We start from the raw sequence: 27,937 nt of genomic DNA on the forward strand, positions 1-27,937 counted from the left end.
TTAAAGACTCCCACGACCTCCTGCGGCGTCGTTAACGATACACTTTGATGGCCCAGCCCTATGTTTTGTTCAGATCTGTCTGCAGGTTGTCCGGGCCCTGCCTGTCCTCTTTCCCTCGCAGTTCCTCGGCTCTGGCAAGGTGTCGGCATGCGGAGCCTGCAGCCTCCGAAGATTCATCCCACAGCCCCGCGTGGAGGAGAGCTGCTGTTAGGTTAGAGATGCACAAAGGGGACGGCTTACATGTATGCATTTTCACACATAAATTAAGACTAAAAAGGAAAAAAAAAAGTCTAGTTGTGATTCCATTGTTCAGATTCATTGAGGCCAAGTTTTCTCCAGTTAGTCAGATCCTCCTCTGGTGTAGACAGGACTTCGTACGTCCGGGGTGTGGATGTGGGCCAGAGACTTGGCCCAGGGAGGTAGGCAGAGGTGTGGAGGGGCTGGGGACCTCGGCCAGGGCTCCGCCCAGCGAGGGGCGGGCCGGGGGCGGGGGCGGGGGCGGGGCGGGCGAGGGGGCGGTCCCCCCCACCCCCGCGCGCGCAGGGGCGGGGCGGCCGGGCGCCGTGAGGCGGCCTCGCGGTGCCTAGGCTGGGGCGGGCAGCCGTGACGCTCAGTCGCGCGGAGCCGGGCCGGGAGCGCGAGCGGCGGCGGCGGCGGCGGCAGGATGAACAGCATCAAGAGCGTGCCGGCGCGGGTGCTGAGCCGCAGGCCGGGCCATAGCCTGGAGGCCGAGCGCGAGCAGTTCGACAAGACCCAGGCGAGCTGCGGGACCGCGGGCGGGCGGGCGGGGGGCGCCCCTCGGGGCCCGGCCGGCGCGCGCCTCCTCGGCTCCCGGGCTCCGGCCGCCACCGGCCACCTTGCGCCCGGGCCGCCGCCCCCCGAGCCGCCCCGCGCGCAGGTGAACCGGAAGCGCGCGCGCGGGTGACGGGGCCGAGAGAGGCCGCCGGGGGACTGAGGTGGCGGGGTGCCGTGTTGGGGGGGGGCGGGTGGCTTGGGAACGAGGCGACGGGCCACCCAGGTGGTGGGGGCCGAGGTGACCCGAGGGCGAGGTGGAGGGGGAGCGAAGGTGGCCGGGAGGCCGAGGTGGAAGGCGACCCAGGAGGAGGGGGCCGAGGTCGCCGGGAGGGGACGAGGTGGCGGGCGACCCAGGCGGAGGGGACAGAGGTGGCCCGGGAGCGAGGTGGCGGGCGACCCAGGTGCGGGGCGGGGGAGGATGCAGCGGTGAGCCAGGTGGGGTCAGGTGTGCCCGGGCCTAGGTGCGCCTCCCGGCGGGGCCTGCCTGGATTCCTCTGCCCCGGCCGCGCCGTCCCTCCCCGGCGCCAGCAGCCGGGCTCCTGCCACCACCTTCCAGGCCGTGCGAAAAACGCTCCCACCTCGGGGAAGCAGAGCGTTTCCTTGAAGGAAACTCCCAGTTTCCTCTTCGCCGGAGCTGTTTTCCAGGGCCGCACAATATCTTATTATACGCCGGGCGAAAAGTTTCACGTATGTAGCCAGACTTGTTTGCCTGAGCGCTGGCCCACGTATAAATAGGTTCACACCCCCTTATTAAACACGGGCGCCTGACAGACAGAAACTTCCTCGGGCTCCCTTCCTGCGCTTCCCACGCGCCTATCCTGGGAAGGTTATTTTGAAAATTCAGCAATGGCGCGGGTGTGTGTTGGTGCATGTGTTCCTGCCGAGAACACAGATCGCAGTCGCCGCTCTGCCTCTAGTTTTCTGTTCCTTTTTATTTTACAAATACTAAGGCGTTCGTCTGCCTGGGGGAGGGGAGAGCGCGCTCGGTTGTTTGCCAGAGTAAGTCACCCAAGACCGAAATAGCAGAACAATTTTACTTTAGAAATAAAGGAAGCCGAAAGGACCCCTCCTGTCTGAAGCAGAAGGGTGACATTTGTGGCAGCTTGCTGTAGCAAGTTCCTTCCCACCTGTCCCTGCCCATAGCAGTGACTTCCGCGGTTGCTTTCAAACCGAGTTATCTACACGCTGTCTACAACAGCTTTCATTTTGAAATAAGGAAAACTCAAGGGGACCTTCTAACCTTTGTGCTTAGCATTAGCAGTGAAAACGATAATGAAATTTTGGAACACCGAGGCTTTATGAAAGCCAAGGGTTGGAACCAACCCACCTGAAAATTATTAATTTGTCCTCGTGATCCTCCTCATCTGGCCTGTTTTCAGCCTGGATAGCCCATCATCAAAACAAATGTGGCATTTAATTTAAAGGCATTAATACATAATTAATTGTGGCAGGAGTTTGTGCAAGGATGGAGAGGAAAATTTAATTGGCAGAGAGAATCTGGGTGTTGTCAGAAGCTTTATTCACTGTTTTTAGGTCCCCCCACTTTTGAGGAGGTATAAAGAGGTCTGATTGGTACATAGAGATGAAATTTAAAGGGCCCGTTTCACTAATCTTAGTCTTTAAGTTATTATAAATCAAGGGCGACCTTTAATGTGAAAGACAAAGTATCTCTGATCTAGATCCATACATTTTAGTGGTTGGTTTGGTAAACAAACAGGTGTGGGGTTTTTTTTGTTTTTGGTGTTTTTTTTTTTTGCTTGTTTTTGTTTTTCTAGTTGGGTTTTTCTACAGGGCTGAGAGGGTTACTTGATAATGAATAACTTTGTAACAGGTGAATCTCATACGATTTACCATCCCTAACCGCCCCCCCCCTTTTTTCTGGATAGATGGAGTTTGGGTTCAACGTCTAGATTTGCTTGTCTTCAGAATGACTTATTGAGGGATGGAGGATAAAGATTTTGTACATCGTTAATATTTAATTAGCTCGCTCCCAGAAATATCTAGTGAGCTGCCAGTGAGGTCCCATTGGTGGAAAGGACCCAGAGAGCTGAGGTTGCTACTTACAGAAAATAGCACATCCAATTCTCAGACCCTCTTCCCTTCGGAATACACTGCTTCTGTATTGCGGGGGGAACACTTTGGCTTGCTTTAGAACTTGTCATTGGCATCATTCAGCCTCGCCTTTCTCCTTGGGCTCCTGGATCCAGAGCTGCGGGGGCCGGGGGGGGGGGGTGTGAAAAATACTTCCACATTAGTTTTCTCGGCAGGCCACACCCCGTTTTGCAAAGGTCCGTTCCCTACCCCAGTCAGGAGTGTTAAGGGAGAGCAGTCACGCTTCCTTTGTGTAACTGGTCCTTGGGATTGTTGCGTGGTGTGAGTGAGTGTATAATCCCAGAGGGGGCCTCTGGAAAGTTGGTCTGTTCTTCCCCACGACTTTGGTCCTTTTGGTGATAAAACCCCTATTCAAAATGGAGATGACACAATAGTGTTGACTTTTCATTGTTGTAACATTCTGAGTACAGAATGCCCTAGAATACAGTATATTTGCATTTTGAACCCAAAACTAGCCATACCGTTAAAAAAAGATGGTGTGTCATGGGAATTCCTTACAGGCAGGTGAACCTGAGTGCTGCTAGCCTGTGCCCTTGGGCAAGTTGCTTAACTCCTGAATCTGTTTCCTCACCTGTAAAAACAGAGATTAATTCCACCCGCCCCCAATGGCTGCTTTGAGGTACAGAGAAACACTGTGTGACAGGCAGGCCCTCAGAGATGGCCCCATCCTAACTCCTGGAACCTGTGAATTCTTTATCATACTTGGTAAGAAAATGCCAATCAGCTGACCTTAAAATAGGCCAATTCTCCTGGGTTTGTCAGGTGGGCCCAGTGTATTCCTAGGGCCTTTAACCGTGGTGAGGTCAGAGGAGTGGTCTGCAAGGAGGAACTGGCCGTTGCTGGCTTTGAGGTGGGAAAAGGGGCCCTTCAGCAAAGAAGGTGGATGTCCCGTAGACGGTGGAGAAGGCAAGGAATGGAGTTGTCCGTGGAGCCTCTAGAAAGAAATGACGCACTGCTGGCACCTCCAGAAGTCCAGTCTTGGACTTCTGATCTCCGGAACCGTAAGGCGATCGCAGTGTGTGTTGTTTGAAGGCGCTCGGTTTGGGGTGAGCTGTTACAGCGGTCCCAGGCGGCTGATACGCCCAGAGTGCAAAACGCACGGTCCAGTGCTCTGTGCTCTGCAGGTAGCCAGCCGTCGCTCTCTCTTCTTCCCACAAGCTTTACCATCTGAGAACTCTTTCCAGAACTTCAACTAGAGCAGAGACCCCATCTTTGAGGCGTATCACGGATGAGGATTCAGCAGATAGGAGTCGTGGAAATGCTGAATGTCAGACTTGCTTTTTTCCTTATCTAGGAGTGTTTGTGCTTCTCTGGCTCGGTTTCCTCTGCAAGATAGAAACATCGAGCCCGAAAGCTGGTTTTTTTTCAGGCCAGGACAGAGAGGGGGCCGCACTGCTCAGGGAGCCAAGCCCAGTGGGTGGGCGCTCATTGGAGAAGCGAGGCGACCCAGGTGTTAGGGGTTTTCCATTGGCGAGGACCCCCCCCCCCATGCAGGGGTGAGGAGGGCAGAGCAGATCGAAAACAGTTCATAGGGCCTGTTTTCCCGGTCGGTGACACATCCCTTCAGCACCCTCCGGGGAATCGAAATCTTGTGAAGAGTAATGTCTTTTGACGTTCGGGACTTGTCAGCGCTGGCTCACGTTAGAGCGACACTGGCCCGTAGAAACGGAACACACGGCTCACGTGTAATTTGAGATTTCCTTGTAGCCACAGGGCAAACAAGCAGACACAGGTGGGGGTCATCCTAACCGTGTATTTTGCTGACCCCAGTGTTCCCAAATTCTAACCCTTTCAGTATGTAATCGCTACAAAAATCAGGAATGGGATCTTCTACTTTCTTTTCCTCCTGAGTCTTCCATATGCGTCGTGTGTTTGACAACGTGCGTCTCTCTGGGCTCGCGCATCAGGTGCTCGGAGCCCCGTGGCCCGCCTGGTGGTAGAATCACCTGGGGGGTGTCTTTAAAGTGTCCGAGTGAAGGTGCTGGAGATTAGGAGTGGTTGTGCCCGGAGAAGCCCCAGGCAGTGTTTTTTTGTTTGTTTTGCTGTTTAAGTCCCCTAGCCAGGGCTTCTTAGGAGTCTCCTTAATAGCGCCCCACAGGACACAAACGTGTGTTTGGGACCTTGAGTTTGGGTTTGAGAACCATTCCCCCATGTGCAGTATTCCTTCTGACTCCCATATGTGACATGCTGGCCCTTCTGCCCTGACTTCCCGTCCCGCGGGTGCCTGTCACCCCGTCCACGGAGTCTCCCCCGACTGGGCTTTCCTACACCCACCTTTCTGTCTTCATTATTCCCTATAAACGCCGTGGTGTTCTAACACTCCCCAAGTCACCGACCCCTTTCTGGGCCTCCTGTAAATGTTTACCAAAAAAATTTCCCCTGGCCTCCGAGTTTGGGAAGAGACTGAAACTATGTGATGGGCAGAGAGCACTCCCCACCCCCCAACCCCGCTGGGTCCCCCCATGGTCGTGTGGGAGGCATGAGGTCCCCACATTCAGGCATGGTACCTGGCACCTGGTACAGACCGGTTGGCTGAAGAACAGAGGTGAGCCAAGGCCCGAGTCACCTGGGGTGGGTCCTGGGTGGTGAGCTGTGCCCTTTCCGCCATGGTCACCACCGTTTCCCACCAGGGCACCAGACGCCCTTCACTTGGTGATGCCCAAGCAGGTGGCTGACTTCCTAACTCCCCAAGCCACCAGAATCCCCCAGAATCTCCCTCTGCTCTCTGGGTGTCAGGTGACCGGTCGGCCCAGGTGGGGGTGGGGCCGGGGCTGCCAGTCCTGTCCTTCCCGTCGTTGGTGTACGCTTGCCCCCCCCCCCCGCCCCCCGCACGTTCCTGAAGACCGCTGGTTGCATGGCTGGTCTGGTGCTTTGGGCTGTGCCACAGGAAGGTAGAAACCACTCTTGTCCTCTCCAGGAGTTTCCGTCTCCATGAAGGAGATGAGAGAGGGGTGAGGGGGCCAGGGGTGCTGTGGCCGAGGAGGTCAGAGCCAGACTCCCGGGGAGGGGCTGTGAGGTTTTGCGGGACTGCCTGGTGCAGAGGAAACACTGGGTGTTGTTAGCTGTTGCCTTGTGTACGGAAAAGCAGGTTGGACTGAAAGAAATCGAAATCCTGTCCCTGTTGGATTTTGTCCCTGTGCGCCTAGTTTAGCTGTCTGTAAAGGGGGAGCGAGGGCGGTCTGGAAGAGAAGCAGGAAAGTGGGGGACAGCCCCTTCCTGGGAGGAGGAGCCCACAGGAGCTCATGCTCTCCAAGCACTCCCCCTTCTCTGGGGCTGCAGGCCCCTGCTTCCAGGGACACCCTAGGGAGGTTGGGGGAAGCCAGCAGGTCACTTCCTTGCCCCCAGCCCAGCGTCCCAGCCAGCCCCAGGCGGGTCCAGTTGTGAATGAAACCCAACCGGGCGCTCATTTGCTCCTTCCCACAGCTCGCGGTGGAAACTCTGGAGTCTAGGCCTGTTGGCCGAGGCTCAGGGAAACCCAGTCTGCTAACCTGAGACACTTGACCCAAAGAGTAGAGATGCCTCTGCCAGCCGGGCCTCACTGTTGGCGATGCCCTTCCCCTCCACTTGACTTCCAGGTGGACTCAGGTATCACCTCGTTTGTGAAGCCATCGTCCCCTTCCCCCCCTGTACACGGCAGCTGGTCCATTAGACGTGGCCAGCTGTGTGCTTGCACGCGGGGAAGGGATGGCGTTGCTTCCCGCTCTGAGCCCCGAAGTCCTACTCCCTGAACCCCGAGATCCTCAGGCAGGATCTTGTTAGCTCCTCTGGTGCCCTAGCCCCTCGGAGCACATGGCTCGGGGGACACACCGTGGATGCCTTGGGGCTCGCGGCTCTCCCTCCTTGGACACAGCCACCTGGTGAAGCCTGGGAGAGCCCCCAGCACCCACTGCAGAGAAGACTGAGCTCGTGAAGAGAAGTTCAGGCCAGGCAGGATTGGTTTGTTTCTCTTTTTGAAATAACCACAATCCTCAGACAGCAGTAGGTCCGCCTGCCCGGGGGTGACTCAGCCCCCTGGCTTGTGGGACAGACAGGTCCGTGGAGTGATATCACTAGGGCCCGGCTGGCTCCCTGTCTGTCCCGAAGCAGCCTGTGGAGGCGGGACTCGGGGATGCGGCATCTTTGTCCTCATGTGTCACCTGCAGAGCCCCGGGGAGAAGTTGCTTTGGGTCCGGCTGCCACGGGTTAGCTGCATCCCCGGGGAAAGGCGGGATCCTTCCCTGGCTCCTGCCTGCCCTGCCACTGGACGGGGTATAGACGTCGACCAGTCCCCCCAGTTTCATAAACAGGATGGTGGCGGAGCCCAGGCTGAGTGCGGACTGGGGCACACGCGTGGGGAGAGACGGCTGTGGAAGGAATCCGGGTAGGACCGGCCCTGCTCCACTGACTTCCCGTCTGCGGAGTCCGGGAGCTGCAGGGCACCTCCCCGCTTTGCACGTGATCGCATCCCAGCGCCGCCTCAGCCGCAGAAACCCTGTGCTTGCTTCCAGCAGGGGCTGGTGAGATGGCAGCCGCGTTTGAGCGAGCCCTCTCTGTCCTCCACACATCGCTTTGGAAACGCTGCCCGTCTCTGTGCCTCGGCTCTTTGAAGGACATTTTTGTCCCTGTTGGGTGCCTCTGTTAAGTGTCCTGATAACGGCTCGAGGAAGCTTAAGTCTGATTCACTGCAGGATTGGTTCTCAGAATAAAAAAATGTTTTATAGTTGCTTTTACTAGGTAACTAGTGGTTAAATTATTAGCTGGAAAAAAAGACACTCACGGTCTTGAATTTAACCAGAACTTATGTGTGAAAGAGCTTTTGTTCATTCAAGTGTTCACTCTGACTCATCCAATAAAGATTTATTGACTGCCAGGCATGGTTTGGGGACTGGAGACTCAGGGGGGAGCAGAAGACTCATAGGGTCCCTTGTACTGTGCACATCTGTTTGGGGGTCATAGGTAGAAGCCGAGAGTAAGTGGCAAACAGATGGTTTTTGGATCCTAAACGTCCTGGGGGGAGTGAACAGAGGATGCTCTCCGCCCTCCTGGGCGGGTGGGAAGACCCTCCCGGAGGGAGCATTTCAGTTCAGAGCTGGGTGATGGGAGATGTGCCAGGCCTGGAGGTGGGACCTGACTTGCCCTGTGAGGAAGGAAAGGGAGGAACATGTGGCTGGAACCCAGCGAGGTGTTTTGGACACGCGGCGTGCATGTTTGCGTTCTGGAGGACCCAGGGGTTTTTCATTCCTGCTTCCCACAGGGGGAAGCCTCTGTCTGGAAGGGGGGACTTTCTGCGGCAGAGGCTCCCCATGATCGGGAACGAGGCGCCTGGTGTCCGCAGGCTGGCGTGTGTGCTGTAACCTCGCTGATGGGGGATGGGTGAGAAGACCTGTCCTTGTGCCCCGGTGCAGGGTCTCCTAGCAGAGGGGACGTTCGTATGTCTGGTCTCCCAGAGGACAGCCACTCACTTAGCTCCTTGCCAAGGGCTGTGGGTTTCCAGAACCATATACTGGGTGTTGGTGAGCATTGGGCCGAGAACCAGTGGCTCCATGAGATGCCCACACTCTCGCTCTATCCTCTGTGGCCTTCTCCTACCCCCTGCCCTGCCTGACTATGGGGCTCTTCCCAAACTTCCCAGGGCCCCCTTTGCCCTCTGTGAAGGCCCACAGCCGCTGGGGCAGCACCGTGTTGCAGGGAGCAGCTGCCAATGGCAACTTCCAGACTTAGTCGTCCGGCTTCGCTGACTAGGCCTGCGCCCGAGGCCCTGCTTCTGCAGTCCGCACTGGGCACCCAGCCTCTTGGGTACCACCTGCTGTGGCTCCAGCCGGGCCCGGCTGCCCCACGGGCCTCCTCTTGCCCACATCGGCACCTGCTGGGATGCCTCCTGGTGTGTGTCCCTGCCAGTTGCTCCTCCGGGGACTGGTGCCATTGGTGGCTCCGGCCAGCCTGGTCCTTGGATTGTCTCCTCATGCTTCACTTTTCCTGGCTGCAGGACAGAAGGTGCCCTGGGAGAAAGCCAGGGTAAGCGGAGATGAAGGTCAGAGTCCAGAGTCGGATGCCCTTGTTCAGGGGAACAGGGAGCCAGGCCGAGGCCCATGAGCTTTGCCACACTGCCCCGATGCTGTTATTACCTGAGGTCTGAACGAATCCCTCTCCACCGTGTGCTTCCTGACCTGGAGCCGGAGCGGGGGCAGCCGTGGGGGCGGCCACGGGGCTGATGGATTCCTGTGGCTGGGCAAAGGAGGATGGCCCAGCCTCCCTCCTCCCGGGCCCCGTGGTGGCAGAGAGGATGGCGTCCTGAGCCAGGCAGCTTCCCTGTCCTTGTGCTCGGGGGAGGGGCGAGTCAATATGCAAAGCACTTAGACGGGTGTGTGGAGGAGCAAGGCCTTGGTCAGCGTTTCATCATTATGACCTTGGGCAAGTGATTACCTTCCCTGAGCCTCCATTTCCTCATCTGCCTCCTCCTAGGGAGACTTCGGGGATTAAATGAGCTAATAGTGATGGAGTGCTTGATGTGCTGCTTGACCCGTGGCTGAACTTGATAGAAATCCTTTTATGATCAGGTTATGGAACCCCGTTTGCCGCGGTTGTGGCTGGAAGCTTCCCTGTGCCTCCAATTCCGATGGTGTCTCCAGACCCTGCTGGAGCCTTCCATCCCTTGGCCTCTGGCCAACCCCAGGGCCTTTTCCACCTCTGTCCTTCAGACAGTCAGGCCGCTCCCCACCCAGGCATCGGGTGGAACGAAGTGCAGACTCTTGAAGGCTGGGAGGTGGCTGCCCAGGGCCTGGGGTGGGGCCTTGTTGGCTTTTTCCAGTGCAGAAGGGGTGGCGGTGGCCTGAATGCCGTGAAACGGTTTACTGTCTCATGCTCGCCGTGTAAGAGACCCGTCTCTGCAGACCCTCCAGCTCATGCCGAAGTCCCCCTGGGCATTTCTGGGGTCTCACAGCTGCCCTGGCACTCCCCATTGTTCTTGTCCTGTTTTCCTGCAGCGGGGGGGAGCTGCCCCCTGGCCCCCCATCCTGACCATGGGAAGGTCCAGTGGGAACTGCCTCCCCTCTTCCCCAGGAGTCCCAAACTGGTCGCCACCTGTCCTTCCTCCCACCCAGGACTCTTCTCTCCAGCTCTGGGTTTTCCACCCAGACACAGAGGCCCGTCATCAGTCCATTCCACTCCGAGCTGCCTCTCTCCGGGGCCACTGAGCCTGCCAGCAGGGAGGGATTAATGGGCTGTTGTCAGAGCTGCTGGGGTAGTTCTGGCCTGGGGGGCTGTCCCAGGGCAGAAAGAAGCCTTTTTTCAGTCCGGCAGGCTGGAAAGCACCCTGATGATGGTACTGGGCTCCCCTCTGACTCCCCCTTATCCTTCAGTAACGCCCCTGCCCCCACCAGCCACCTGTAGGCTGGTGTAAGGGCACCATGCTGTGTGGACCGAATCCATGTTGCTGACCATCAGAGCTGCCTCGAGACTGTCCACTCTCGGTGCTGAGCTGTGTCACAGTCGCCCAGCATAGGTTCATCCCAGCACCAAAGAGAAGAACACTGACGTTCTCCCCACTCCTGCAGTCCACTCAGGACAAGCTAGGGCGTCCCCGGGGCCTGACATCCCCTCCTGGGACGAGGCTTGGCTGCTGAGCCTGGTAGGAAGAGCAGGGCCCTGTGGAGTGTGCACAGACGCCCTGTGTGTGAACACTGTGCCTCCTTGTGAGGCTTCCCGACCCACACATCTGCTGCCCTGCACACAACGGGGCCGTGTTCCTGCAGCCAGCACGGGGAGCAGGCAGCCTGGGGAGGGAGGAGCTGATGCTCAGACCCGGCCACGGACCCAAGTCCCCACATCTCACTGGGGCCCCGGAGCCCGCCCTCCATGTGCCAGGCACCATTTAGGGGCTGTGGGGTACAGCAGCGACCGGAGTCCACGTCGTTGACCTTCCGGGTAGGGTGGATGACAGAACAGGGGCTGCCAAGTTGCCAAGTCCATGGAGAAGCTTTAATCAGGGGAGACTGCTCTAGGGTGGTAGCAGGGAAGGGGCCGAGGAGCAGAGACCCAGAAGGGGTGGCAGGGAGGGGGCCGGTGCTTCTCTGCGTTTGGACCAGCGATGAAGTAAGAGGCTGTGTTTAGGGACCTGTAGGGAAGGCTGGGGGCGGGTGGCCTCACCCAGGCACCCCACCTTCAGCTCCGCCACGGCCACACACTCTTGGCTCCTGCTGCCAGGGCTGCTTGTGGCCTCCTTCCTCTGCTCTCCTCCTGGCCTCCTCCCTGCTCAGAGGAAAAGGCGCCTTCCCCACCACTCCCCTCCCTTGCTGGGCCCTAGCCAGCCCATTCCTTTAGGGTGTGTCTGTGCGTCTGCTCTCCAGCGGCAAGGCCCCTGAGGAGGAAGGGGGGCCTCCAGGAGGCAGAGCAGCAAATACCGAAGCCCCTTGCTGGGGTCCGCTGCAGGACTCAGGCGGAAGACACCGCGTGGGCCTCCCCATCCTGTTCTGCACGTGTAGCTTGGGCTCTTCTCTTGCCCAGAATCTTCCGGATCAGGCCGGACCAGGTGGCAGTCATCAGAAGAGCCAGCTCAGGTGTCAGGGCAGCTGGGGGATGGAGTTACATACCCCCAGAGACAGTACGCTCCTGGCATGGGAGCCGGCAGCTGCTTGCTGCTGGGGGAGGCCTGGCCCCCTCTGCCTGCCCCTCCCAGCTCTGCGCCTGCGGGGGAGGGAGTTGCCTGGGGCACTGACGGCAGACTGGCTAATGACAGCAGTCTGCCAGACCTGGCTTAGCCCTTAGGAGCTGCTCGGACAGGACACCTAACCTCTCTGTACCTCGGTTTTCTCATCAGGAGACTGGGCTTGTGGCCACTTCCTAGGGCTGCTGCTGGAGGCGTGTTGCCTGTGCCTGGCACGGGGTAACCACCCAGGAAATGACAGTTGGGGATCATCACTGTCATCACCGCTGTTGGGGATGAGCTCTGCCCGCGTGGGGCGTGGTTATTATAGGGGGCGGGGACAAGTGAGGTCTGGGCTCCACCCCTCTCCCGCGGCTGCTCAGGGAGGCTGTGCTGGGGGAGGGTGGGCAAACAGATGGCCAAAGGAGCCTCTGGGGTCTGGCTTGCTGAGCCTTCGGGAATAAAGCCAGAGCCTGTCTGGGGTTCTCTGTGGACCGTGGGATGGGATGGCAGGAGTGGCCCCCAGGGGGCCCGCTGTGGGGTCTGCTGCAGTCCCGGTACTCCTGTATCCCCGCGATGGGGCTACTGTGGGCTCAATTGGGGGCGGGGGGCGCTGCGCCCGGTTCGGAAGCCGCATGTCTGCTCAGAGAGGACTGCTTTCGCTCCTGTAGGGTTGCTTTCTTACTGACAGAGGAAGGCTCCCGGCCTTGCCAAGTGGCCCCAAAGTCCGCTCATAGTAGACCTGTTCGTAGTGACACTGCCTCCTCGCCAGCCTGGGCAGTTACACTGTGTAGGTGTGGGGGGCGAATTGCATGGCGGCTTCCAGGCTAAGAAGACAGCATCAGGGCTGCTCCTTGGGGCTCCCTCTGCCCTGCCCCCTCCCCACTCCTGCCCCAGTCGGGCCACCATACACATGCGTGCTGTTGACCAGGCCCTGACCTGCAGGCTGGGGTCCTGGGCTACAGGGTGGGCGCTCACGGCACCCCTGACCCTTGCTCAGCCCGTTGCAGGTCCTAGCATGGCCGGGGGTGGGGGGCAGGCTGGGGTGGGCCCCAGTGATAGGACCCATGGGGTATGGGAGTGCCGGCTGGGCTGGAGTTGCCAAGGACCTCCTCTCCCTCCCACCGGTGGCCCGGGCCGCTCCCTTCCATCCACACAGGCTCGTGTCCCAACCCCATGCCGGGCAGGTGCCCAGAGGCTTATCCGCTTGTCCGCAGGTGGAGAAATAAAACACAGCCTCGGGTCAGCCCAGGGCCAGCTCTGGTTCCTGGGTGACTAGGGCCGGAGAGGGCAGTGGGCGCCGGGGACCTTTGGTGAGGGAGCAGCCCCATCCAGGAACCCATTTAGCTGAGGGGGAGGAGACGGGACCCCAGCAGGTGGAGGTGGGTGAGGACCTCTGCTGGGAACGAGTTGGCTGCTTGCTCAGGGCCCAGGTGGGGCCTGTAAGTATGGTAGGTGCATCCCCCTCTTCCCGCCGCCCCCAGTCGGGCCTCCGACGCCATCTGCTTCAGGGCGCGTGCTGAGTCCTCACCCAGGAGGGAGGTGGCCTGCCTGGCAGACGGGCCGCAGGACTTGGGTTTGGCCTGGTTCTCCATGGGGTGATTATGTGGCCTTGCCCCCCAGTAATGTGGGGGGTGGGAGTGTGACACCTGTCTTCATGGATGTCCTAAGGGCTCGGGAGGGACCGGGTGGAGGCTGCCGTGTTGTTGTGACTGGATGCTGCCCTGCGGGGGACGCTCACCTTCTGGGATGAGCTAAACACACGCAGGTGCCCTCCCAGAGTTAGCCTCCTGCGGCTACCAGCTGGCTTCTGTCCTTGCTTCCCAGCCCCCTGGAGGCTCCCAGTGGCTTTTCGACACCAGCTCTTGGCTCCCTTTGAGCTGCACATAACAAGTGAAAGAAAAGTCTTCCGGGGCGCCTGGGTGGCTCAGTCAGTTAAATGTCCACCTTCGGCTCAGGTCATGATCGATCAGGTCCTGGGATCGATCGAGTCTGTCCTACGTCAGGCTCCCTGCTCAGCCTGGAGCCTGCTTCTCCCTCTCCCCCTCCCCCTGCTCATTCTCTCTCAGTAAATACATCAGTTCACAAAAATAAGTCCTCTGAGCTCTGGTTACCTTAGGTTGAGAGAATGGCCATTTCCTCTGCCTTCCACTGGCCGAAGAATCTGTCCTGTGTGCCTTCTGGGGAAGTCGTCCTGGTGGGTCTCTGACCTCTGCCTCCTCTGTCCCCTCCCAGGCCATCAGCATCAGCAAAGCCATCAACACCCAGGAGGCCCCCGTGAAGGAGAAGCATGCCCGGCGTATCCTTCCCTGCCTCCAGCGGCCGTTGTCCCTCTGGCCGGGGGAGGGGGCGGACAGTGTGAGGCGGACGTGGGTCCACCCTGCATGGTCTCTGGACTTGGTGGGAAGTGAATTGGGGGTAGGGGGCGCTGCAGGTGGCCGGCCACCAGAGCTTTGTCAGGGCTGCCCTCGTGGAGACAGAGACCTGGACCAGACTTGCTCTGCTTCCTGCACATTCTGAATCCCATCTGGGAAACACCACTTATCGGGGGCTGTTGGGCCTGGTTAAATTCCTGAGGCTTGACCTTGCTCATTTTCTTGACCTTGGCAGAAAACCATAGCTTTTGGTGAACTCTGGCAGACACGGAAAGAGAGAGATGTGGGGAGAAGGTGCTGAGTGGCTGTGGGTGAGGGGCTAGCCTTCCCCCTGCATCACTGAGCTGTGCTCACTGAACCCCCCCCCAGCCTTCCCCCTGCATCACTGAGCTGCACTCGCTGAGCCCCCCCAGCCTTCCCCCCCGCATCACTGAGCTGCACTCGCTGAGCATCACCCCCCCAGCCTTCCCCCTGCATCACCGAGCTGTACTGTCTGGGCCCCCTCCACCCTTCCCCACACTTGAGTCTCTACCTCCTGCACTTGACCTTAACCCTGGTAGGCATCATTCTGGGCACTCACCATGAGAAGGGGGCCTTCACCTTCTGGTCCTACGCCATTGGTCTGCCGCTCCCCAGTAGCTCCATCCTCAGCTGGAAGTTCTGCCACGTCCTCCACAAGGTGCTCCGAGACGGACACCCAAATGTGAGTAGCCACTGTCCGCCGGTCCTGGGGCAGTGGGGGGCCGGGGTCAGGTCTGGGCCCTCCATCTGCTGCTGCCTGAACAGGCCGGCACTCCAGGGAGGCAGAGCAGTGTCCCTTTGAAGGCCCGTCCTTCCGCGCTCTCTGAGGGCCAGCTAGCACGGGGGGTGGGGGTGCCTCTGTCGGGACCCCGCCCGTGCGGGACTGGCCTCCTCCTCCCTCATGCTGCAGGTGCTACAGGACTGCCAGCGCCACCGGAGCAACATTCGGGAGGTCGGCGAGCTGTGGGTAGGTGCGGGAGCGCGGCTGCCTGAGCACCTTCCCCAGGGCGCCGTCCAGAGAGTCCGGCCTCTGTCCTGCTTGGGGTTCCGTCCCCTGCACGTGGGGCCGAGCGAGTGGACGCTCCCCGCAGATGGGCGTCCCTTCCCTCCTGTCCCTTGAGCGGCAGTTACCATGCTGCCTGGGGTGACCGTGTTGGGGGGAAATGTCGGCCTTGCTTTGAAGGCCTCATAGGGGGAGCCTCGCCTACCTGCCGGGCCCTCCTGCCGCACACACTCACCAGCCCTGCGGCCCCCCGGAGCTGGGAAATGTGGCGACGCCCGAGTCTGGGTGTCTGGCTGGCAGTTACGGCCAGTGGGGGGGGGGTGCAGATTCCTTGCCCCCTCCCACACCCCCCCCCCCCCCCCGCCAAGACTGGCTGTGTTAGAGTCTCAGGATTGGAAACTGGGTTCGGAAACCCCCCCAGGAGAGTCCTACCCACAGTAACTGAGAGCCCAGGAGCTCGTACTCTAAGATCCACTCCCAGACCCTCAGGGAATTGGGGGGTCGAGGGGGAGGGCCCCTGGCCTTCTTTGTCCTCTGGGAGGACTGCTGGGGCCTTGTGGGCTGGGCCGGGGGTGGGGGCCCTCCGAGGACTGGCCAGAGGGAGGCCCGAGCAGGACAGGGCGAGAATGGCCGTGTTCCACGATGTCCCTTGAGGTAAAGAAAACAGTGTCTGTGGTGCTGTTTGCAGACACAGGCCCAGCCGGTGTGACCACAGGGGACACGGTGTGGGAGGTGACGGGGAGGCAGCTGGGAGGATGTGTGCATGGCCCCGACAGAATGAGCCTCCCTGACTGCCACCAGCATTTTAATGAAGTGTCCCAGCTCAGAGCTGGCCTGCTGCCCTGGACAGAGAGCCCTCTTCTCAACGAGAGTTTCTTTGGCAAGAAGGACTAGGAGTAAGATTTCTAAAAAGTTAAACAAAGAGCTGGAGACAAAGAGGAGGGTCGGTGGAGGTCCCTCGGCGGGCCGGGCCCCACCCGCGTGAGCATGTCCCTCTGTGCGGCGGGTAAAGGAAGGACACTGAGCCGGCTTCCTTTCCCCTCCCGCTTCTGCATTCTCGCTTGCCCCAAAGCGTGTCCAGGTCCTGTAGGATTTGGGGGCATGTTCTGGGGGCAACAGGGCCTCACCCTGGCTTCCTCCCTCCGCAGGGACATTTGCATGACCGCTACGGGCAGCTGGTGAATGTTTACACCAAACTCTTGCTGACCAAAATCTCCTTCCACCTCAAGGTAGTTTCCTCAGGAGTTGTGGGGCTGGAGGGAGGGACCCTGGGCTTTGATCTCTGAGATGTCCCGGGAAGCAGGGCGGGGGGATCCCCTATGTCCCGATCTTGACCTGAGGAGAAACATGGGGTGCCCGGGGTGCCGTGAGAGTCCGCACACCTTGGGGCATTTCCCGCCGATGCCGGAGGTGGTCTCTGCCTTGCCCTGGGCTCTGGACAGTCTCCTGCCCTGGCTGGACGACCACTCTTTCCCTTCCTGGTCTCCCCAGTCACCTGCAGCCCCCCCCTCAGCCAGTGCACAGTGCCCAGGGCAGATGGGGACCTCCCTAGCCTCCTGTCCTCGGAAGCCAGACCAGCTGTGAGCTGGGCTCAGCCTGGGCCTCACCTGAGTGGGGGTGTCCTCTTTGTAGCACCCCCAGTTTCCCGCAGGCCTGGAGGTGACAGACGAGGTGCTAGAGAAGACAGCTGGGACTGACGTCAACAACATGTGAGTCCCACGAGTGGATGCTCCGCAGTGGGCAGCTGGGGCGGGGGTCCCGTGCCTCGGAGCACTGAGGCTGAACCAGAGGCCTGGGGTTTCCTTGGAATCGGGCGTCCTGGGCTGAGGGATGGCTGTCCTCTGTAGAGGCGCGTGGGTGAACTATGCTCCCTCCTCCCACCAGGGGGGGTGGGTGGGTTTCATGGGGCGAGTCCCCAGCCCCTCCATTCGGGCCCCCACTTTCCCCTTTGTAGCTTCCAGCTCACCGTGGAGATGTTTGACTACATGGACTGCGAGCTGCGGCTTTCTGAATCAGGTAAGCCAGCCAAGGAGGACACCCAGCCCGCCCAGGTCCAGTGTGATTGCTCAGGGCCCACAGCTGGATGAGAACTGAGCCCCGCCAAATAGCCATGCCGCTGGCTGTCCGTGCCCCTGCCAGGAGTGCGTAACGGGGCCCCCAGGAGCCCCCAGGACATGGGGAGAGGCAGTCAGTGCCCCTGCAGGGTGCAAGGCCCTGGGGGTGTGTCTGGGTCACGTCACAGTGTGGCCTCCAGTTCCTGAGCTGGGCTCCCCCCTTCTCCCGGCCTCGGGCATCTGCAGAACCCACCCAGGAGAGAGCTGGTTTGGGTCATCTTGCCTGTTTCCTGCTGTAAAAGGGCTGTGAGTCATGTCAGACTTCCCAGCCCAGGGACCCGGCCGCCGCTGGACAGGAAACCTCCGAGGGCTCCCCCTCTCAGGGCCACAGACGCAATTGTTCTGGGCAGCAGCGTCAGGATGGCCTGTTGGGTGACTCAGGGCTCTTTGTAGGAGAAGGAGGAGCAAATGCCTTTTTAAGGGAAAATCGGGACTTAGAGGTGGGTCTGGGCTCAGAGCTGCACCCAGGGGAGCCCAGGTCCCGCCCGGGAGCATGTCTGCCAGCCCGTGAGCGGCAGAGAAGGGCCGTGCCTCTCACAGCCGTCCCCACGAGGGATGGTAGAGAAAACCCCCAGACGGGTGCCCCACCCCTGGGGACACTGACGTCTTGAGGAAGCGCCAAGGAAAGGGGTACGCCTAGGCCGGTGTCTCCCCCGGGAAAGGGTGACAGGGCGTTCCCCACCATGCCGTTTGAATGGAACCATCCTGAATGCCCTTCCGTAGAGAAATGGATGGCTCTGTCCTTATACGAACCCGAAATGGTATTTCATGTGTGTCTCGGTTTTTACGGGAACATGTATGTGACTTGACACACGAAGGTTTAGGAAGGACTGTCCTTCGTTGGTTCTTTGTCCTCCTCCCTTCTCTCCCGGGCATTCTTGTGTCACCGTGGAGGTTTGCAAATGGTCCCACTCTAGGCCAGGTGGGCAGAGGACCCCAGAGCTTGGGACCCAGCATTCTGGAACAGAGTCCTGGCGTCTGTGTCGTGTGTGGGCCTCCCTGGCGGGTGGTCTCTCCATTGTTGTTTCTCTCCAGGCTCTGGCGAAGAGGCCGAGTGCACTGGGGGCAGCTTCGTGTTTGTCCCTTTCCCTCCCACTTGGCTGATGCGATGAAAGGCTTGATTGTCCGGGACGGGGGAGACTGACCCTGGGTGCAAGTGAGGTTTTGGGTCACTTGGGGTTTGCAGAACTGACCTCTCTCTCGACAGCCATTAAGAGGAGGCACTTGGCCACACAGGCTTCACCCTCCTCCTTTCCCTGACCTTGAGGCCCATGGGTACATGATCACCTGAGTCCCCCTGTCGCCCAAGCCCCTTGGCTTGGACACGCTATGTCGACGCTGTCGGGGAAACACCAGCCACGTTGTGTTCTGTTTGCCCGAAGCTGCTGTCGCCTTAGGCAGTGGGGGCTCTGGGGCTCCCTCCAGGGCGGCCACGGCACCAGGGGCTCCCAGTACTAGCAGTGGAGAGCATTTTGGTGTCCAAGGACCCGGGACAGAGTCGTCCTGCCCAGCCGGGACTGGCATGGCAGGGACCCAGGCTGCCGTCCCCCCGGGTGGTTCTGACGATGCCCGGAGACGATGGCGTGTGGCCCGCACTCTGCCGCCGGTCCCACCGTGGCCGTCCCCGAGTCTGCACGGCTCCCCACGCGCACGCTCCTCCCTCCACCTCTGTTGGCAGTGTTCCGGCAGCTCAACACGGCCATTGCTGTGTCCCAGATGTCCTCGGGCCAGTGCCGCCTGGCGCCCCTCATCCAGGTCATCCAGGACTGCAGCCACCTCTACCACTACACCGTGAAGCTCATGTTCAAGCTGCACGCCTGTGAGTGCCCCCCGCCCCCACCCCCCGGTTCAGCCAGGGGCACACAGGGCTGCGTCTGGGCAGCTTAGGCAGCAGACACGTATTGCCGCAGAAAGGAAAATCGAGACACGTTAGAAATATTTACTAATTAAGTGTAGCAATAATACATTCATTATCCGTGAACAGAACAGCACAGCTGTGACAGAAAATCGCTGTTTTCCAGCACAAGGATTTAGCGCGGAGAGGGGCGCGTGTCTCCGCAGGGGCGGCCACGAGTGGTGCCGCACGTCCTCTGTGGGCTGGTGTGGCAGGTCCAAGGGGGCCCGTGTCCCCCGCTTCATGTTCATAGGGGCTTGGCCCTGGTGGACCCTCCGAGGCGGTCTCGGTCTCCACATCCCACTCGGAACCCCCAGCCCAGGGGGTGTGAGCTCTCGGCCTGCTCTCCGTCCAGGCTGGAGTCCCGAAGTGATCCCGCAGCGCGCCCGCTGGTCAGGATGCCGACGGTCATGTGCCCCTTCCCTCTGTCAGAGTTCACGCTCCTCTCTGCCGGGTTCTAGAAGGTGGCGGAACAGGGTGGGCACGGGAGCAGGGGGCCGAGGGGAAGTCCCATCAAACATCACTGCCCTCAGGTCTCCCGGCTGACACCCTTCAAGGCCATAGGGACCGGTTCCACGAGCAGTTTCACAGGTACAGCCCGGGCAGGGGGAGGCTCTGGGGCCTCGGGAGCCGGGGCTGCCCGGCCAGGCCTGGCTCCACCGTGACCTCCCCTCCTCTGCCCTCGCAGCCTCAGAAACTTCTTCCGCAGAGCCTCGGATATGCTCTACTTCAAGCGGCTCATCCAGATCCCGCGGCTGCCCGAGGTACCTGCGCTCTCCTAGGCTGCAGCCTTGCTCCCTCCCTGGGCGCTCGGAGGACCCCGGGTACCTGGGGGGGGCCCTTTGGGCTCCGGGGACAACTGAGGGGGCTTCCTGCGGGGGACCGCGAGCAGCTCCCGCACATGCCCCCCCACACACCAGGGACCGCCCAACTTCCTGCGGGCCTCGGCCCTGGCTGAGCACATCAAGCCGGTGGTGGTGATCCCCGAGGAGGCCCCCGAGGACGAGGAGCCGGAGAATCTCATCGAGATCAGCACTGGGCCCCCGGCTGGGGAGCCTGCGGTGAGGCCCCCTCTAACTGTCTAACGCCCTCTGCCCCTGCCCTCCCCTGGCCTGGCGGGCCTCGGGGGCTGGCAGTGCGTCACCATGTTTGTGTGGCAGGTGGTAGCTGACCTCTTCGACCAGACGTTCGGACCCCCCAATGGCTCCTTGAAGGACGATCGGTGAGTTCCCGGGCGCCTCCTGCGGTGGGGGCCCGGCGGGGTCAGAGCCGAGCTTGAAGGCCGTCTGTCCCCAGGGACGTGCAGATCGAGAGCCTGAAGAGGGAGGTGGAGATGCTCCGCGGGGAGCTGGAGAAGATCAAGCTGGAGGTGAGGGCACAGCTGGCGGTACGCCCCCCCTTTCCCTGCCCCCGCGGGCAGCGCCCCCACGAGGCCGGCCCTCTGCTGTGCAGGCCCAGCGCTACGTCTCGCAGCTGAAGGGCCAGGTGAACGCGCTGGAGGCCGAGCTGGAGGAGCAGCGGAAGCAGAAGCAGAAGGCGCTGGTGGACAACGAGCAGCTCCGCCACGAGCTGGCCCAGCTGCGGGCCGCCCAGCGGGAAGGCGAGCGCAACCAGGGCCTGCGCGAGGAGGCTGAGAGTGCGTGAGCGGCGCGGGGCTGGGGGGCGGCCGTCGGCGGGGGCCGGGGACCACAGCCTCTCCTGTCCCCTGCAGAGAAGGCCAGCACCATCGAGGCGCGCTACCACAAGCTCAAGGAGAAGCACAGCGAGCTCATCGGCACACACGCCGAGCTGCTCAGGAAGGTCGGTGGGGGCGTGGGCGGGGCGGGTCACGGTCAGGACTGCGCGCGGCCCCCAGCGGTGCCCAGACAGGCGTCTGTCCCCTGCCCCTGCAGAACGCGGACACGGCCAAGCAGCTGACGGTGACGCAGCAGAGCCAGGAGGAGGTGGCGCGGGTGAAGGAGCAGCTGGCCTTCCAGATGGCGCAAGTGAGACGGGAGTCGGAGATGAAGGTGTGCACGTGTGCGCGCAGGCGCCCCCGCCCCCGCCGCCCCCCGTCGCCCCCTGCCGCCCCCACGCATCCCCCTGCCCCCCGTGACCCGCTGTCCTGTCCCAGCTGGAGGAGCAGAGTGACCTGCTGGAGAAGCTCAAGGAGGAGCTGGAGGCCAAGGCCGGAGAGCTGGTGCGCGCACAGGAGGCGCTGACCCGCACGGAGCAGGTACGGCTGCTGGCGGGGTGGCCCGGCAGGAGCCGGCAGGACGGGGTTAGGGGCCTCCTCCCCGTGAACGGGGCCCTTGGCAGTCGTGGGGTGCAGCTCCGACCCAGCCCCGGGGGCACGCAGGAGTTCTCCGCCCGGGAGAGCCGTCTGTGGGGACGCGGGGCAGGGGAGCCCCGGGAGCCCCACCCACGTGCTGGTGCTCGCAGAGCGGGTCGGAGCTGAGCTCGAGGCTGGACGCGCTGAGCGCGGAGAAGGCGGCGCTGAGCAGCGCCGTGCGGCAGCGGGAGGCAGACCTGCAGGCCGCCCAGGGCCTGGCACGCGAGAAGGAGGCGGCGCTGAGCCTCGAGCAGCAGCGCAGCGCGCAGGAGACGGCTCAGCTGCGGGGACAGCTGGCAGACAAGGTAACCGAGCCCCCGAACCGCGGGGCTGAGGCCCCTCCGCTGGCTCCTGTCCCGCCCCTCCAGCAGGGGAGGGCGTGGGTCCGCGGGTCCGCTCGTCCTCGCAGAACCCTCTGACTGCTCCGAAAGGAAACTCTTGCCCGGAAGCAGTTAGTCCCCACCCGCCTGGGACCTGGCGCACAGATGGGCCCCCTCCCCCCGTGGGACCGGTCCCTTGCGCTGAGTGCTGTTTGCCAGGTTCCCCCGAGAGTCGTGGCACAGTAACATCCACCCGGGGACAGACCGCATCCTGTCTGTCCATCCGTTGAGTGTCTGACTTGTTTCTGCTCTTTGGCTGTTGGTGATGCCACCGGGCACAAAAGCGGCTGTACTGTTTCCCTTCCCGCTGGGAACGTGCGGTTTTCCATTTCCCTGCATCCCTCGCAGCACGCACTGCTCTGGTCTTCACTTTGGTGGCCCTAGCGCTGTCCCTAAGGCTCAGTAACAGTGAATATCTTTAGTGTGTTCGTTGTCTTTTGTGTATCTTGGGAGAACGGTTTGTTCAGACCCTTTCCCTCCTTTTTAATTGGGGCGTCTGTCCGTCTACTGCTGAGCTGTCTCCCCCCCCCCCCCCCCCCCCCGCTCCCGTAGGAGCCGCCCCAGCGCTGGGCCAAGTGTTGGCTCTCCGCAGGCCTCCCTCCCCAGGGCCGTCCCGCCCGCACCCTGCCTGCCGCGCGGCGCCCACCCTGGGGCAGGGGCTCTGAGCGGCCTCCCTCTCTGGCTCCAGGAAAGTCAGGAGCAGGAGCTGCAGCGGAGGCTCCTGGACGAGCAGTTCGCGGTGCTGCGGGGCACTGCCGCCGAGGCCGAGCGTATCCTGCAGGACGCCGTGGCCAAGCTGGACGACCCTCTGCACCTGCGCTGCACCAGCTCGCCAGGTGGGGCCACGGGGCTGCCCTTGGGGCCGCCTTCCTTGCCTGGAAGGGTGCTCGGCGTCCCTGAGAGGCGAGAGGCAGAGCAGCAGGGCACTGGGGGCCCCAGGCAGGCTCCGCCCCTCACCGCTTCTCCTCTGCTTGCAGACTACCTGGTGAGCAGGGCCCAGGCTGCCCTGGACGCCGTGAGCGCCCTAGAGAAGGGCCATGCCCAGTACCTGGTTTCCAGGTCAGGTAAGCATGGTGGTAGAGGACAGAAGTGGGCAGAGACCACTGGCCCGGGGTGCCCAGTCTGCTGGCCACAGCTGCCCCCTGCCAGTGGGGAGTTTCCCAGAGCTGTGCCCCCACCACGCCCACCAGGAGCCCGTCCTGCCCGCTCTGCTGGCCTGGGGTCACTCAGCTGTGGCTGCTGTCTAGCTGCTTGACCTTGGTTCCTCCGAGCCTGCCTCGTCACATCCATAAACGGGGGGCCCTGGCGCCTGCTGGGCTTTGGGGCAGAAGACTCGAGCAGCCCGCCGTAGGGTCCAGTCCAGGCTTCGCTCCACGGCGGTGGCATTAGCGTTTTGTCTCTCCTTCCCCCAGACGCCTCTGCGCTGGTGGCAGCCCTGACCCAGTTCTCCTACCTGGCCGCGGACACTATTGTCAACGGCAGTGCCACCTCCCACCTGGCCCCTACTGACCCTGCAGACCGTAAGTGGGCCCCCCGGGACATGGGGGCCTTCACGGGGGTCCTGGCGTCAGACCCAGCGCAGGGGCTGCTTCCAGGGCTCCCCAGTGTGGCCCACTGACGGACCCCTCTCCGCAGGCCTGGTGGACACGTGCAGGGAGTGCGGGGCCCGCGCTCTGGAGCTCCTGGGGCAGCTGCAGGAGCAGCAGACTCTGCACCAGGCTCGGCCGGGCCTGGTGCGAGGCCCCCTGCAGGGCATTCTGCAGCTGGGCCAGGTGAGGGCTGCAGCCCTGGCCCTGGGCGTGGGCTGGGGTCCCCGATTTCCCTTTAGTTTGGGCTGAACAGGTGCTCGTATGCAGAGCCGGCAGCTGGAGGACACTGGGCACGGACAGCGTCCCCGGCTCCCAGCCTGCTGCTGCCCCAGCCTCTCCCGGACTCCTCCGCGGGGCCTGCCCACTTGACTCCTCCGTGCCGTCTTCCCCAGGAGCTGAAGCCCAAGAGCCTGGATGTGCGTCAGGAGGAGCTTGGGGCCATGGTGGACAAGGAGATGGAGGCCACGTCCACGGCCATCGAAGATGCTGTGCGGAGGATTGAGGTGACGCCTGGGGTGCAGGGGCTCCTCCGGGTTCTGCGGGAGCCCTGGGGGCTGGGCTGGGCTGAACGCAGGCTCTGCCCACCTCCGCACCCCTCGCCTCTCTGCAAGGCGCAGATGGCCTCTGCAGCTCACAGCTGGGAGGGTGGGGAGGTCACCCCACTTTTCTGCCTTGATCCGCACCCTGCCCCCCACCCCCACCCCCGTACCCCTTGCCCTGTCTCCCTGTGGCCTCCTCTCCGACTCAGTGGCTTTTTGGCAGGGGGTGGGGATGGGGGGGGTGGCTTGTCCAGCACGGCATCCCCCTTCCTCCCGCACTGCCCTCCTCCCAGCGTGCTCACAGCTCTGTCACTGGTGTAGGACATGATGAACCAGGCCCGCCACGCCAGCTCCGGGGTGAAGCTGGAGGTGAATGAAAGGTGAGCCCTGCTCATGCCCCCCACAGCCCCCCAGGTTCCAGGGTGTGCTGTCCAGCCTGCTCAGCTCTCCAGAAAGACCTGGGAACAAGCAGGCACATCCCCTCTGCCATGCGAGCCCCCCGAGCTGAGCACCCATGTCGGGGCCCGGTAGTTCTTCACTAGAGGGCCGACTCCCTGGGGCCACACTGAAGATTCTTTTCTCCTCCCATTTGTTCCCCTCAGGATCCTCAATTCCTGCACAGACCTGATGAAGGTGAGTGGCTGGCCGGGACCCCGGGCTGGACTGTGTGCCTGGGAAAGTCAGCCTAGCCATGAGCTGTGTTCTGGTCTTGGCAGGCCATCCGGCTCTTGGTGACAACATCCACCAGCCTGCAGAAGGAAATTGTGGAGAGCGGCCGGGTGAGTGAGGTCCGCCTCTGGTCTGGCTGGGCCGGGTGGGGCCCTTCCCTATCAGGCCGGATTCCTGAAAGGGCCGTGACCTCCGAGCCCTCTTCATCCCAGGCCACAACCCTCTTGGCTTCAGGGGATCTCTGGGCTCCTTTGGGCGGGAGCTACTGGACCTGTGCAGTGATGAAACCACCCACCCCCCAGAATGCACACAATGTGCCCCGGATTCACAACCCCACACTCCCCCATGGTCCCTGGACGTTCTCTTGTGGTGGAGGTGAAGGCAGAGCGGCCGTGGGGATCCGTGGCCACCTGTGACGTCACTGACCGGTTCCTCTGCCCTGCCTTCCTATTGCCACTAGGGGGCAGCCACGCAGCAGGAGTTTTATGCCAAGAACTCTAGGTGGACGGAAGGCCTCATCTCCGCCTCCAAGGCCGTGGGCTGGGGAGCCACGCAGCTGGTGTATGTCGCCCCAGGTGGGGGGCAGCAGGGCGTGTGGTGCTCAGGGTCTGGGGAGGGAGTGTGGCGGTGGCCCGGTGGCTGCAGGGTCGGAGACCCAGGCCTGCCCGGCTCTGTCCACAGGGAGTCGGCGGACAGGGTGGTGCTCCACACGGGCAAGTACGAAGAGCTCATCGTCTGCTCCCACGAGATCGCGGCCAGCACGGCCCAGCTCGTGGCAGCTTCCAAGGTGAGGCTTAGTGCATGGCGGCCTCTCGCCTCAGGTCTGGGTTGTGGCCAAGGTGTCCCCGTGCGGGGGCCTGAGCATGACCTGCCCCCTCTCTCCCCCAGGTGAAGGCAGACAAGCACAGCCCCCACCTGAGCCGCCTCCAGGAGTGCTCCCGCGCCGTCAACGAGATGGCCGCCAACGTGGTGGCCTCCAGCAAGTCTGGCCAGGAGCAGATCGAAGAGAGAGGTGCGTGTGGGCCCTGGTAGTAGCTGGGGCGGGGGCAGGCGCACACTCACTCACCCCTGCCCCCCGCCCCGCTCTGACCACAGACACCATGGACTTCTCTGGCCTGTCCCTCATCAAGCTTAAAAAGCAGGAGATGGAGACCCAGGTGAGTGTCTGCTCCTGTTCGGGGCTGAGCTCTGGGCAGGCGGGCGGCACAGGCCGTGAGGCCATCCTGAGCGGGCTTGCGGGGCTGCAGGTGCGCGTCCTGGAGCTGGAGAAGACGCTGGAGGCCGAGCGTGTGCGGCTGGGTGAGCTGCGGAAGCAGCACTATGTGCTGGCTGGTGCCATGGGGACACCCAGCGACGAGGATCCCGGCCGACCCAGTGCCGCCCCCCGCAGCGGGGCCTCCAAGAAGCCACCCCTGGCCCAGAAGCCCAGCGTGGCCCCCCGGCAGGACCACCAGGTGCCGGCGTCAGCACCCGGGCAGGGAAGGGCCCTGGGCTGTGGTCTCTGTCTCTGCTCCCCAGTCTGCAGGGCACAGGGCCCTGGGGAAGTTGGGAACCTCTGACTGGCAGGAGCCAGTAACATGGGGAGGACGGTGGCAAGGGGAAGAGGCTGGGAGGCTGGTTCAGGGTCAGATGCGGGGGGCAAAGGAGAGGTAGGGTGTGTGGGGGCCTGGCCACGTCCACTGAGCCCCTCACCTCTGACTCCCGCAGCTCGACAAAAAGGACGGCATCTACCCAGCTCAGCTCGTAAACTACTAGGCTCCCGAAGGATCCTGGTGGGGAGGCTAGCGGGCAGGCCTGGGCCTTGTGTGGCTGCCCCGAATTGGCTCGGGAGCCTCCAAAGGGTACATCCCCCTGCCCCATGGCCAAGTTCAGTGTCCCCGAGGCCCCCAGCCCTGGCTGAACCCAAAGGATCAGAGATCGCGGCAGTTCTCCGGGACATGAGTCTTTCTGCAGTCCCAGGGCACTCGTGGGACCAGCCAGAACCGAGCAGGCCTGAGCCACGGGCCTTCAGGAAATATATGGAACATTTGTAATTTTCAGAGTTAGAGCTTTCCTCCATGAGTCTGGATTCACCCTGGGGAGCAGGGCCCCTGGAGGGGGTGTCTGGGCAGGACCTCCCCTGCCTCTTGAACTCAAGGTCTGAGGTTACTAATGAGTAACAAGTCCCTGTTGGCTGCCGGGGACCCGGGCAAGACGTCACCTATCTGTAGCCTTCCTGGGGCGCGGAGTCCTTGCAGACGGTGGTCTTGGACAGAGCAGCCCTGGTTCGGGGTGCCTCCCTGTGAGGCATCAGGGACGGAGCACAGAGGATGGCCCTTACCGGGGGCGGCAGGCCGGGCAGTGCGGCCCGGCGCAGGTGCTGTGCTGCTGTCACTCCCGGAATCTCTCCTCCCGTCTGTGGTGACCGTCCTGGTCCTGGTTTTCATGCCCCTTCTCCTGCCCTAGAGGCCCTGTTCTGCGGGTTGCCCATCGCCCACCTCCTCCTCACCTCTGCCCTCCTCTCACTCAGTCCAGCCCGCCCTCCTGAAGGCCTCCCCAGCTCAGACACCAAAAGTCTGGAACTAGGACGCCTGCGGGCCATCCTCTAAGCCAGGGGCACCTTGTGCCCCCAGGAAGCCCTCCCACCCCCCACCCCCCAGCGCCCGCTCCCAGCCACCTAGTGGCAATCCCACTTGGAGAATTTGTAAGAACGTGTATTCTTTGAGCCCCCACCCTGACTCCAGGGAGGTGTTGAGAGAAAAGGACCAGCACCATGGGCCCCAGAAGCTTCCCTGTACCCCCTGCCTCCCGGCGGTCCAATCTCGGCCGTCCAATCCCGGCCACGTTCCGGAGAGGGGCACAAGGTCCAGCTTTTCTGCTTTGCCTTTAGTATTTCCTTGTTGGAAGAGTCAGATGGGCAATAAAACGCACGTGGACCGTTGCCACCGCCCTCCGGTGAGGGGCCATGCCTGGGCTGTTCATTTCTCTGGAGCCAGAACGTGTGACACGGGGTAGGAGACCACTTAGCTTCTGCAGGGGACAGAGCGCTTGGAACCACGGAAGAGCTGCTTCTGGTTCTGCCAAGAAGTGCCCTGGCCTGCGTCCTGGGAGGTTTGGGACTTGAGGTCCTGGGATGGACTCCGGTGTGGTGAGTTGTTGGCTCGGGGCTTCCCGCCCCGGCCTCCCCGCTCCCCCAGCCCGCTCAGAAACCGTGCTGTTTTGGGAAGGGGAGGAGTGACCACGGAGTCCCGGCAGTAAAGAATGTCCCCCGGCTGGGGGCAGTGGCGGTGACCCTGACTCCTCACTGGTCAGGGCTCGACGGGCACAACCACACCCAGCCTTCCCTCTGGGAACCCACCCGGCCTCCGGGCTCGCAAGAGCACAGCTGGCTGTGTGGCCCCCGCTTTCCCTGGGGATGCAGACGGCTCCCGGCCAGGCAGGCTGGCCTTGGCGCACTGCCCGCAGAGCGTGCGCCCCCTTGCCCCGCGGGTCGCAGCACTTGTGGAAGTGCCACCGTGCAGGTCCGAGAGATAAGA

At 62.1% G+C, this 27,937-nt stretch overlaps 1 protein-coding gene across 5 annotated transcripts; it reads left to right on the forward strand.

Moving 5' to 3' along the window:
* The first annotated feature begins 642 nt into the window (after nucleotides 1-642).
* HIP1R (huntingtin interacting protein 1 related) lies at nucleotides 643-27,401 on the forward strand. 5 transcript variants are annotated; one of them, XR_013967835.1, is made up of 32 exons: nucleotides 643-757; nucleotides 13,763-13,826; nucleotides 14,463-14,605; nucleotides 14,834-14,890; nucleotides 16,075-16,155; nucleotides 16,559-16,635; nucleotides 16,881-16,942; nucleotides 18,719-18,859; nucleotides 19,468-19,525; nucleotides 19,623-19,698; nucleotides 19,855-19,995; nucleotides 20,095-20,156; nucleotides 20,231-20,303; nucleotides 20,387-20,570; nucleotides 20,646-20,734; nucleotides 20,827-20,943; nucleotides 21,048-21,149; nucleotides 21,356-21,550; nucleotides 22,314-22,461; nucleotides 22,603-22,689; nucleotides 23,038-23,145; nucleotides 23,261-23,397; nucleotides 23,607-23,717; nucleotides 24,075-24,133; nucleotides 24,356-24,386; nucleotides 24,470-24,532; nucleotides 24,883-24,983; nucleotides 25,104-25,209; nucleotides 25,311-25,434; nucleotides 25,518-25,876; nucleotides 26,130-26,263; nucleotides 27,292-27,401. XR_013967835.1 is itself a non-coding variant. In XM_080821211.1 (32 exons), exons 1-32 carry the CDS (start codon nucleotides 665-667, stop codon nucleotides 26,175-26,177), a joined length of 3,207 nt encoding a protein of 1,068 aa, XP_080677337.1. In that variant the 5' UTR covers nucleotides 643-664; the 3' UTR covers nucleotides 26,178-27,342. The 5 variants fall into 5 exon arrangements, 3 of the variants coding, with proteins under 3 accessions (XP_080677337.1, XP_080677335.1, XP_080677336.1); XR_013967836.1 differs by lacking the exon at nucleotides 27,292-27,401 and having other exon boundaries at nucleotides 24,883-24,997; nucleotides 25,518-25,579; nucleotides 25,670-25,876; nucleotides 26,130-26,256; XM_080821211.1 differs by having other exon boundaries at nucleotides 25,518-25,579; nucleotides 25,670-25,876; nucleotides 26,130-27,342.
* The last annotated feature ends 536 nt before the right edge of the window (nucleotides 27,402-27,937 follow it).

Source organism: Martes martes (assembly GCF_963455335.1).
Source record: "Martes martes genome assembly, chromosome: 13".
In the NCBI taxonomy this organism is placed as follows: Eukaryota; Metazoa; Chordata; class Mammalia; order Carnivora; family Mustelidae; genus Martes; species Martes martes.